This window comes from Salvelinus fontinalis, chromosome 39 (genome assembly GCF_029448725.1).
Source record: "Salvelinus fontinalis isolate EN_2023a chromosome 39, ASM2944872v1, whole genome shotgun sequence".
In the NCBI taxonomy this organism is placed as follows: Eukaryota; Metazoa; Chordata; class Actinopteri; order Salmoniformes; family Salmonidae; genus Salvelinus; species Salvelinus fontinalis.
The window spans coordinates 25,629,901-25,642,497 of record NC_074703.1 but is presented as its reverse complement, the minus strand read 5'-3'; the positions used below and the strand labels follow the sequence as shown (position 1 = coordinate 25,642,497).

General features: G+C 47.6%; 1 protein-coding gene across 2 annotated transcripts in view; it reads left to right on the top strand.

The window, feature by feature from the left end:
* Positions 1 to 12,597, top strand: part of LOC129838915 (cGMP-inhibited 3',5'-cyclic phosphodiesterase 3A-like) — a 104,660-nt gene that overhangs the window by 84,963 nt on the left and 7,100 nt on the right. For both annotated transcript variants that reach the window (XM_055906188.1, XM_055906187.1), the window contains 7 exons: positions 7,331 to 7,404; positions 7,540 to 7,724; positions 7,954 to 8,094; positions 10,605 to 10,716; positions 11,009 to 11,116; positions 11,906 to 12,117; positions 12,371 to 12,574. In XM_055906188.1, coding sequence (XP_055762163.1) covers positions 7,331 to 7,404; positions 7,540 to 7,724; positions 7,954 to 8,094; positions 10,605 to 10,716; positions 11,009 to 11,116; positions 11,906 to 12,117; positions 12,371 to 12,574 — 1,036 coding nt within the window. The remainder of the gene's footprint in view (positions 1 to 7,330; positions 7,405 to 7,539; positions 7,725 to 7,953; positions 8,095 to 10,604; positions 10,717 to 11,008; positions 11,117 to 11,905; positions 12,118 to 12,370; positions 12,575 to 12,597) is intronic.

The window sequence follows — 12,597 nt, the reverse complement described above, 5'->3', positions numbered from 1 at the left end:
ATTGACGGACCAAAACGCAGCTTTAGGAAAATAAGCCATCTCCTTTTTATTAACAAAGAAGGCAAACGAAACAAAAACACTTAAACACTAAACAAAACAAGAAAACGATCGTGAAGCTAAACAACGATGTGCACACACTGGCTACAAACGTATCACATAGACAACTACTCACAACAAATGAAAGCCTATGGCTACCCTAAATAAGGCTCCCAATCAGAGACAACCGAAATCAGCTGTCTCTAATTGGGAACTCATTCAGGTAACCATAGACTCTCCTAGACAACTAAACATACATAGACAACGCTAGACACATGTACTCAACACAAACCCATATACTACACCAACAACCCCTTTACCATAGAAACACCCAAAACCAACAAAACACAAACATTCCCCATGTCACACCCTGACCTAACTAAAATAATAAAGAAAACAAAGAATACTAAGGCCAGGGCGTGACATAACCCCCCCCTTAAGGTGCGAACTCCGGGCGCACCATACACAGTCTAGGGGAGGGTCTGGGTGGGCTTCCATCCACGGTGGCGGCTCCGGCTCTGGTTGTGGTCCCCACGTCACCACAGTCCCTAACCGCCTCCTTAACTTCCTCCAAATGACCCCCCTCCACATTAACCCCATTGCATTAAGGGGCAGTTCCGGACTAAGGGGCAGTACCAGGGTAAGGGGCAGTACCAGGGTCAGGGGCAGCACCAGGGTCAGGGGCAGCACCAGGGTAAGGGGCAGCACCAGGGTAAGGGGCAGCACCAGGGTAAGGGGCAGCACCAGGGTAAGGGGCAGCACCAGGGTAAGGGGCAGCACCAGGGTAAGGGGCAGCTCCGGACTGAGGAATGGCAGCTCCGGACTGAGGAATGGCAGCTCCGGACTGAGGAATGGCAGCTCCGGACTGAGGAACGGCAGCTCCGGACTGAGGGACTGCAGCTCCGGACTGAGGGACTGCAGCTCCGGACTGAGGAACGGCCCATGGCTGGCTGACAGATCTGGCTGCTCATGGCTGGCTGACGGATCTGGCTGCTCATGGCTGGCTGACGTATCTGGCTGCTCATGGCTGGCTGACGGATCTGGCTGCTCATGGCTGGCTGACGGATCTGGCTGCTCATGGCTGGCTGACGGATCTGGCTGCTCATGGCTAGCTGACGGATCTGGCTGCTCATGGCTAGCTGACGGATCTGGCTGCTCATGGCTAACTGACGGATCTGGCTGCTCATGGCTGGCTGACGGATCTGGCTGCTCATGGCTGGCTGACGGATCTGGCTGCTCATGGCTGGCTGACGGATCTGGCTGCTCATGGCTGGCTGACGGATCTGGCTGCTCATGGCTGGCTGACGGATCTGGCTGCTCATGGCTAGCTGACGGATCTGGCTGCTCATGGCTAGCTGACGGATCTGGCTGCTCATGGCTAGCTGACGGATCTGGCTGCTCATGGCTAGCTGACGGATCTGGCTGATCAAGGCTAGCTGACGGATCTGGCTGATCAAGGCTAGCTGACGGATCTGGCTGCTCATGGCTAGCTGACGGATCTGGCTGCTCATGGCTAGCTGACGGATCTGGCTGCTCATGGCTGGCTGACGGATCTGGCTGCTCATGGCTGGCTGACGGATCTGGCTGCTCATGGCTGGCTGACTGATCTGGCAGATCCTGTCTGGTTGGCGGCTCTGGCAGATCCTGTCTGGTTGGCGGCTCTGGCAGATCCTGTCTGGTTGGCGGCTCTGGCAGATCCTGTCTGGTTGGCGGCTCTGGCAGATCCTGTCTGGTTGGCGGCTCTGGCAGATCCTGTCTGGTTGGCGGCTCTAGCGGCTCCTGTCTGGCGGACGGCTCTAGCGGCTCCTGTCTGGCGGACGGCTCAGTAGGCTCATGGCAGACGGGCGGCTTTGCAGGCTCATGGCAGACGGGCGGCTTTGCAGGCTCATTGCAGACGGATGGCTCAGATGGCGCTGGGGAGACGGATGGCTCAGATGGCGCTGGGGAGACGGATGGCTCAGATGGTGCTTGGCAGACGGGCAGTTCAGTCATCGCTGTGCAGACGGCAGACTCCTGCCGGCTGAGGCGCACTGTAGGCCTGGTGCGTGGTGCCGGGACTGGTGGCACCGGGCTGGGGACACGCATCTCAGGGCTAGTGCGGGGAGCAGCAACAGGACGCACAGGACTCTGGGGACACACAGGAGGCTTGGTGCGTGGTTTAGGCACTGGTGGTAAAGGGCTGGAGACACGCACCATATAGCTAGTGCGTGGAGGAGGCACTGGTGGTACTGGGTTGGGGCGGGGAGGTGGCGCCGGAAATACCGGACCGTGCAGGCGTACTGGCTCCCTTGAGCGCCGAGCCTGCCCAACCTTACCTGGTTGTATGCTCCCCGTCGCCTGACCAGTGCGGGGAGGTGGAATAACCCGCACCGGCCTATGTAGGCGAACCGGGGACACCATGCGTAAGGCTGGTGCCATGTACGCCGGCCCGAGGAGACGCACTGGTGACCAGATGGGTTGGGCCGGCTTCATGACATACGGCTCAACGCTCAGTCTAGCCCGGCCGATACGTGGAGCTGAAATGTACCGAACCGGGCTATGCACGCGTACAGGAGACACCGTGCGCTCTACTGCGTAACACGGTGTCTGCCCGTACTCTCGCGCTCCACGGTAAGTACAGGGAGTAGGCGCAGGTTTCCTACCTGACTTCGCCACACTCCCTTTAAGGCCCCCCCCCAAGAAATTTTTGGGTTGTACTCACGGGCTTCCAGCCTTGTCTCCGTGCTGCCTCCTCATATCGCCTCCTCTCGGCTTTAGCTGCCTCCAGCTCTTCACGAGGAAGGCGATATTCTCCCGGTTGTGCCCACGGCCCCTTACCATCCAGTATCTCCTCCCATGTCCACGAATCCTGTGTAGGTGGGTCCTGTTGCCGCTTTCCATGCCGCTTGGTCCTGTATTGGTGAGTAGTTCTGTCACGATCGTGTGGTGGATTGACGGACCAAAACGCAGCTTTAGGAAAATAAGCCATCTCCTTTTTATTAACAAAGAAGGCAAACGAAACAAAAACACTTAAACACTAAACAAAACAAGAAAACGATCGTGAAGCTAAACAACGATGTGCACACACTGGCTACAAACGTATCACATAGACAACTACTCACAACAAATGAAAGCCTATGGCTACCCTAAATAAGGCTCCCAATCAGAGACAACCGAAATCAGCTGTCTCTAATTGGGAACTCATTCAGGTAACCATAGACTCTCCTAGACAACTAAACATACATAGACAACGCTAGACACATGTACTCAACACAAACCCATATACTACACCAACAACCCCTTTACCATAGAAACACCCAAAACCAACAAAACACAAACATTCCCCATGTCACACCCTGACCTAACTAAAATAATAAAGAAAACAAAGAATACTAAGGCCAGGGCGTGACAACAGCAGGCCTCTCCAGAAATATCTCCAGAAGATATTTCGCATTACTCATCTCATATGTAAATACTGTATACTGTATCCTTCACTATCTATTCTTTACTATCTGTTGCATCTTAGCCTCTCTGTCACTGCTCCTCCATATATTTTATACTTATATATTCTTATCTCATTTCTTTACTAGATTGTGTGTATTAGGTTTTGTTGTCGAAATTCTTAGATATTAGATTTTGTAGTGGAATTGTTCGATGTTACCTGTTAGATACTGCTGCACTGTCGGATCTAGAAGCATAAGTATGTCGCCACACTCGCAACAACATCTGCTAACCATCTGCTAACCATGTGTATGTGACCAATAACATCTGCTAACCATGTGTATGGGACCAATAACATCTGCTAACCATGTGTATGTGACCAATAACATCTGCTAACCATGTGTATGTGAGCAATAATATCTGCTAACCATGTGTATGTGACCAATAACATCTGCTAACCATGTGTATGTGACCAATAACATCTGCTAACCATGTGTATGTGAGCAATAATATCTGCTAACCATGTGTATGTGACCAATAACATCTGCTAACCATGTGTATGTGACCAATAACATCTGCTAACCATGTGTATGTGACCAATAACATCTGCTAACCATGTGTATGTGACCAATAACATCTGCTAACCATGTGCATGTGACCAATAACATCTGCTAACCATGTGTATGTGACCAATAATATCTGCTAACCATGTGTATGTGACCAATAACATCTGCTAACCATGTGAATGTGACCAATAACATCTGCTAACCATGTGCATGTGACCAATAACATCTGCTAACCATGTGTATGTGAGCAATAACATCTGCTACCCATGTGTATGTGACCAATAACATCTGCTAACCATGTGCATGTGACCAATAACATCTGCTAACCATGTGCATGTGACCAATAACATCTGCTAACCAGGTGTATTTCATCAATAACATCTGCTAACCATGTGCATGTGACCAATAACATCTGCTAACCATGTGTATGTGACCAATAACATCTGCTAACCATGTGTATGTGACCAATAATATCTGCTAACCATGTGTATGTGAGCAATAACATCTGCTACCCATGTGTATGTGACCAATAACATCTGCTAACCATGTGCATGTGACCAATAACATCTGCTAACCGTGTGACCAATAACATCTGCTAACCATGTCCATGTGACCAATAACATCTGCTAACCATGTGTATGTGACCAATAACATCTGCTAACCATGTGTATGTGACCAATAACCATCTGCTAACCATGTGTATGTGACCAATAACATCTGCTAATCATGTGAATGTGACCAATAACATCTACTAACCATGTGCATGTGACCAATAACATCTGCTAACCATGTGTATGTGACCAATAACATCTGCTAACCATGTGCATGTGACCAATAACATCTGCTAACCATGTGTATGTGACCAATAACCATCTGCTAACCATGTGTATGTGACCAATAACCATCTGCTAACCATGTGTATGTGACCAATAACATCTGCTAATCATGTGAATGTGACCAATAACATCTACTAACCATGTGCATGTGACCAATAACATCTGCTAATCATGTGAATGTGACCAATAACATCTGCTAACCATGTGCATGTGACCAATAACATCTACTAACCATGTGTATGTGACCAATAACATCTGCTAACCATGTCCATGTGACCAATAACATCTGCTAACCATGTGTATGTGACCAATAACATCTGCTAACCGTGTGACCAATAACATCTGCTAACCATGTGTATGTGACCAATAACATCTGCTAACCATGTGTATGTGACCAATAACATCTGCTAACCGTGTGACCAATAACATCTGATAACCATGTGTATATGACCAATAACATCTGATAACCATGTGCATGTGAGCAATAACATCTGCTAACCATGTGTATGTGAACAAAAACATCTACTAACCATGTGCATGTGACCAATAACATCTGCTAACCATGTGTATGTGACCAATAACATCTGCTAACCATGTGCATGTGACCAATAACATCTGCTAACCATGTGCATGTGACCAATAACATCTGCTAACCATGTGTATGTGACCAATAACATATGCTAACCATGTGTATGTCACCAATAACATCTGCTAACCGTGTGACCAATAACATCTGATAACCATGTGTATGTGAGCAATAACATCTGCTAACCATGTCCATGTGACCAATAACATCTGCTAACCATGTGCATGTGACCAATAACATCTGCTAACCATGTGTATGTGACCAATAACATCTGCTAACCATGTGCATGTGACCAATAACATCTGCTAACCATGTGCATGGGACCAATAACATCTGCTAACCATGTGTATGTGACCAATAACATCTGCTAACCATGTGCATGTGACCAATAACATCTGCTAACCATGTGCATGTGACCAATAACATCTGCTAACCATGTGTATGTGACCAATAACATCTGCTAACCGTGTGACCAATAACATCTGATAACCATGTGTATGTGAGCAATAACATCTGCTAACCATGTGCATGTGACCAATAACATCTGCTAACCATGTGTATGTGACCAATAACATCTGCTAACCATGTGTATGTGACCAATAACATCTGCTAATCATGTGAATGTGACCAATAACATCTACTAACCATGTGCATGTGACCAATAACATCTGCTAACCATGTGTATGTGACCAATAACATCTGCTAACCATGTGCATGTGACCAATAACATCTGCTAACCATGTGCATGTGACCAATAACATCTGCTAACCATGTGTATGTGACCAATAACATATGCTAACCATGTGTATGTGACCAATAACATCTGCTAACCGTGTGACCAATAACATCTGATAACCATGTGTATGTGAGCAATAACATCTGCTAACCATGTGCATGTGACCAATAACATCTGCTAACCATGTGCATGTGACCAATAACATCTACTAACCATGTGTATGTGACCAATAACATCTGCTAACCATGTGCATGTGACCAATAACATCTGCTAACCATGTGCATGTGACCAATAACATCTGCTAACCATGTGTATGTGAGCAATAACCATCTGCTAACCATGTGCATGTGACCAACAACATCTGCTAACCATGTGTATGTGACCAATAAAATGTGATTTGATTTGAATAATATTCATGTCAATCTCTCAGGGCTCCGAGTAGAGGAGATGTTGACTTCATCACTACTTGTTTTTGTAAGAAGTGTTGACATGTTGAATGTACCGAGCTGTCTGTTTAAACTACTAGCACACAGCTCAGACACCTATGCATACCCCACAAGACATGACTCCAGGGGTCTCTCTTCACAATCCCAAAGTCCAGAACAGACTATGGGAGGCGCACAGTACTACATGTCGACATGGAACTCTATTCCACATCAGGTAACTGATGCAAGCAGTAAAATTAGAGTTAAAAAACAGATAAAAATACACCTTGTGGAACAGTGGGGACTGTGGAGAGACACAAACACAGGCACAGACACACGCATACAGATACACGTGAAAAACGCACTCTACACACACATGGATGTTGTATTGTAGATATGTGGTTGTAGAGTAGTGGCCTGAGGGCACACACTTAATATGTTGTGAAAAGTCTTATGAAATGTAATGTCATGTAACATTTGTTTTGGTATATAACTGCCTTTATGTTGCTGGACCCCAGGAAGTAATGGGGATCTGTAATAAATACAAATAGAAAATATCCACCCCTGGATCTGGCTGTGGTGAGAGGAATACCGTCGTTGATCCTGGTTCAGCTGGAACAGCTGACCGTGGTCCCTCTCACGCTACTGACGCGGTTAACTCTTCACTTGTTCACTTTTCTCCTCTCCCATGAGATATACATGTCTGTCCTCTGCCCCTCTCTCAGCTGTGGTAGACCGTACAGCAGGCTGAGCCACGGGGAGGGGTCTATGGACAAAGGGGAAATAATACCCCACCCTGGTAAGTAGTAAAAGGACACGTATCTACTTCTCCATATATGTCTTCTTTCTTAGTGTTACATTTATATCTGCCACGTTGTGAGCGTGTCAACCACCTGACTTAACCCCTGAACCCTGATCTGTCCTGTCCTATAAGATGACCCGGCAGTGGCATCGTCAGACTATGAGAGCACCTACGAGACCAACCACAGTGACAGCAGTGACTTCGCACAGAACGAGCACGACGGGGAGGGGGCCAAGAAGCCCTCAGACACCCAGGACGGGTGTAGGTCGTACCAGCCTGAGGGCATCGTCCTGCACCCCCTACTGCCACCTCCAGAGGTAGGTTCCACCATAGAAATGCATTGAGTGGAATGAAAATGGGTCTACAAATATGCCAAACATTTCATGGCTGCAATATCAATCTATTCACACATTATAAAATTATGCATTTAATTCGAAGAGCAAATACCAAATAACATCCTATTTCCCTATACAGTGCACTACCTTGTAACATACTATTACCCATAGCCACTTGAAATTACCCTTGATCCTGACCCCTGACCTCTAGGACACACAGCCCATCCTGGCCCCAGAGCCTCTGGTAATGCCAGAGCTGGATCCTCTGATGACTCAACTCAACAACTGGAACTTCCCCATCTTCAACCTGGTGGAGAAAACACACGGCCGCTCAGGATGCATCCTCAGCCAGGTGAGAACAGGCCTCAGCCAGGTGAGAACAGGCCTCAGCCAGGTGAGAACAGGCCTCAGCCAGGTGAGAACAGGCCTCAGCCAGGTGAGAACAGGCCTCAGTCAGGTGAGAACAGGCCTCAGCCAGGTGAGAACAGGCCTCAGCCAGGTGAGAACAGGCCTCAGCCAGGTGAGAACAGGCCTCAGTCAGGTGAGAACAGGCCTCAGCCAGGTGAGAACAGGCCACAGCCAGGTGAGAACAGGCCTCAGCCAGGTGAGAACAGGCCACAGCCAGGTGAGAACAGGCCTCAGCCAGGTGAGAACAGGCCTCAGCCAGGTGAGAACAGGCCTCAGTCAGGTGAGAACAGGCCTCAGCCAGGTGAGAACAGGCCTCAGCCAGGTGAGAACAGGCCTCAGCCAGGTGAGAACAGGCCTCAGTCAGGTGAGAACAGGCCTCAGTCAGGTGAGAACAGGCCTCAGTCAGGTGAGAACAGGCCTCAGCCAGGTGAGAACAGACCTCAGCCAGGTGAGAACAGGCCTCAGCCAGGTGAGAACAGGCCACAGCCAGGTGAGAACAGGCCTCAGCCAGGTGAGAACAGGCCACAGCCAGGTGAGAACAGGCCTCAGCCAGGTGAGAACAGGCCTCAGTCAGGTGAGAACAGGCCTCAGCCAGGTGAGAACAGGCCTCAGCCAGGTGAGAACAGGCCTCAGTCAGGTGAGAACAGGCCTCAGCCAGGTGAGAACAGGCCTCAGCCAGGTGAGAACAGGCCTCAGCCAGGTGAGAACAGGCCTCAGCCAGGTGAGAACAGGCCTCAGCCAGGCCTCAGCCAGGTGAGACTTAGCTAGGTAAGAACCAGTGAGTACAGGTGAGAACGGCATATCTTCAACCTGGCGGAGAAGACACACTGACAGTCTGGCTGCATCCTCAGCCAGGTAAGGATAGATACAGCCTTAGTCAGGTGAGAACAGGTGAGACTTAGCTAGGTGAAGATAGTCTTCGACCGGAGAAGACCCACGGTCAATTAGGTTGCATCCTCAGCCAGGTAAGGTTAGCTACTGTAGAGCCAAGTGAGAAAATTCCAGACCTTTTCAGGTAAGGATAGGTATACAGGTAAGAATATTTCAGTGAAAACAGTCCATTGTGAACCAAGTGAGAATGGATCAGACTTCAAATCAAACTTAATTTAAAATGCATTTTAAATCGCAACACAATTAAGAAAATACATTACGACAATGCAATGAAAAATAGTTAAAGCAAACAGGAAGCAGTAAAAAGTATGAATAAAACGAATATAAAACAAAGATGATGTTAAAACAGTGACTGGTTAAAGGCCAAGCTAGAAAGGTGGGCTTTTAAACGTGATGTAAAAGCCTCAATGGTGTCTGTCCCTCTTACCCGACAGGAACAGCTATTCCATATTTGAGGGGCTTTGATAGATATAGAAAACCCGCTCCTCCGATGTGTGCATCGAGTGATGCTTGTGAATAAAGCACTGTGAGATATGGATGGGATTACACTGCCATCTACTGGTTGAAACAAGAGTTACAAGTTATTGGGATTGCGGTGTACTGTAAACCAAGACAGCAGTAGGGCCTTGGTTTACACTCCGTTTTCTACCACAAAACACCAGAAAATGACCAGAAAGATTAGAACCAGCTAACCTGCTTTTACACTATGATTTCATTATTAGATGTTACATTTGTCTTTTGAAACAAATATTTAAAAGGAATAGTTTCACCATATTAAAACGAGAATTCAATTCAGGGCTGACCTTAAAATGAGGGCCAGGTTTTTTTTTCTTCTCAAAATGAATCACTAATCACATGAAATAAATAATAAGCTTTAGAAATTACTTTATCAAAGCATCAAAATAACTACGGCTTTACGATGATACTGAATATTTTCGGATTAAATGAATTAAAAATCTTGCTAGAAGTCACATATGGTGCACAGAGGCATAGCCGCATGAATTAGGGGTGCTGGGGGTGTGCACTGGGTCTTTATTAGTCCTGTATTAGTTGACCTATATAGCCATCTGTAGCGTGGGAAAAATAACTTTCTCCACCCACCCCTTCCTTGTCTACCCAAAATTATCACCGCTATACACAGAGGGACATATCAAAGTGCTGAATTTTGCAGAAAATCTTTAATCATATAAAACAATCAGATTTATAGAATTTCCCATTTGGTCTATATTAAAGTGCACTTGGTTTAATATAACAGGCATTTAATTCAATATTGGTGCACAGTTTCTACTTAAAATGGCTCCTGAGTGGCACTGCGGTCTAAGGCACTGCATCTCAGTGCAAGAGGCATCACTGCAGTCCCTGGTTTGAACACATCTGGCTGTGATTGCCGGTAGGCCGTCATTGTAAATAAAAAGTTGTTCTTAACTGACTTCCATAGTTAAATAAAGGTTAAATATCAACGGGACTCATTTTGTGGAATGACCCAAGTAGCAGCATCACAGCTTTAGGTGTGAAGAGAATAACTTGGTGGATGGGATAACAGTTGTTCTATGTGTGTTCCAGGTTTCCTACCGCCTGTTTGAGGACACGGGACTGTTTGAGACGTTCAAGATTCCTGTCAGGGAGTTCGTGAACTATTTCCATGCTCTGGAGAACGGATACAGGGACATCCCATGTGAGCAAACATTACAATCGATCCTCTTTGTGAATATGCTTTGTAATACACACAGTTCCATCAAGTACTGGAGAGTATCAAAAACATTTGAACGAAACTATCGTAATCCAAACTCTGTGCAGCGGTAGTGGTAGCACTGCCTATTCTATCCACAAGAGGGAGGTATTGGCTTTCTCAATGTAATCACAGCACTATTTCTGTTCCCTCTACCGCCACCTGTCTCTGTATGGTTTGTGAGGTCTCATTATCATCCAGTGTACTAAGTTAGTATTACCTCTCCCTCCCCATGCAGACCACAACAGGATCCATGCCACTGACGTGCTCCATGCCGTGTGGTACCTCACCACCCAGGCCGTGCCAGGCCTGCCCAACCTCCTCACAGACCACAGCTCAGACTCTGGTGAGGACACACACACGCATATGCAAATACAAGCATACACACATGCACTGACACACACAACCACACACACGTGCGCTTCCTCCTTTCCTCCACTCTCCATCCCGTTGTGTACTGACTGAGGCTAATATCCTATGTCTATAAGCCTACTGTTGTACGCCTGTTGCTGATGGCAGCCAGGCAAACTCAGTCCTTCTGAGGCTCATTTAGCTGCTGTATATTCATTCATACACACCAACCACCTCAGTAGCTGATGTGAAATGGCATAATATTGTCTAACATCAGCCTTACAGTTTGCAGACTGGAGGCTGTGGAAGTTCCCAGAACCGTGTTTCCAGTGAGATCGGATAACCGTTAGTTCATGGTCACCGGCGGTTATTTTACCTCTCGTTCTCCATGTGGAGCTGTTCCATAGAAGCCTATCTCTTCCAGAGGAATACAACAGACACCAATGTCAACACGCTGATCGTGACCTGTTTGTTCTTTACACAACCTGTCTGACTGGGCTGGCAGATGGCCTACTCTGATGCCTGGGGTCTGATGTCTGTCTAGGGCAGGGTGGCTGGCTGTCTGTCAGTCATGTTGTTTTCTGATGCTCATGTCATCCCATACACACAATTGCCCGCACATTAGCACACAGACACGCACGCACGCACATACAGACTACACCCGTTGACCCAAGTGTTTTGTACTAAAGTTTCCGATTTGTTACGACAATGCCCAGCACCCCTCACCTCATTTACCTGTGTATCTATCTCTCTGACCCTTCTATCCCTGTGTGTGTGTCCCCAGACTCTGACAGTGGGCTCCTCAACCCCAGCCATATAGGCCATACAGGGTTCCTGGTTTCTAAGATGTCTGCGGTGATGGAGGAGGGTTATGGATGTCTGTCTGGCCTCATACCATCCCTGGAGCTCATGGCCCTGTATGTGGCTGCAGCCATGCACGACTACGACCACCCTGGACGGACCAACGCCTTCCTCGTGGCGACTAGCGCTCCTCAGGTAGGAAGGGAGAGAGGGAAGGAGGGAGGAAGAGAATGGTGTGGATGGATGGATGGATTGATGGATGGTTGGATGAATGAATGAATCTAACGAAAGGAACTGGAAAGGTGAAAGCAAAGTCCACCAATAATACTTTCATATCTTGTGTTCTTCTCAGATCACTGAAGAGATAAATGGAGGAAGACAAAGGGTCCACTGAGATGCACCAATGATAACGAATGAGTGACACGTTGCTCTCTGTCTCCCCCTGTAGGCCGTGCTATATAACGACCGCTCGGTGTTAGAGAACCACCACGCTGCGTCGGCCTGGAACCTGTTCATGTCCCAGCCAGAGTACAACTTCCTGGGCAACCTGGAGCATGTGGAGTTCAAACGCTTCCGCTTCCTGGTCATCGAGGCCATCCTCGCCACCGACCTGAAGAAACACTTTGACTTCCTGGCAGAGTTCAACGCCAAGGTAAACAGAACCGATGGTCATGA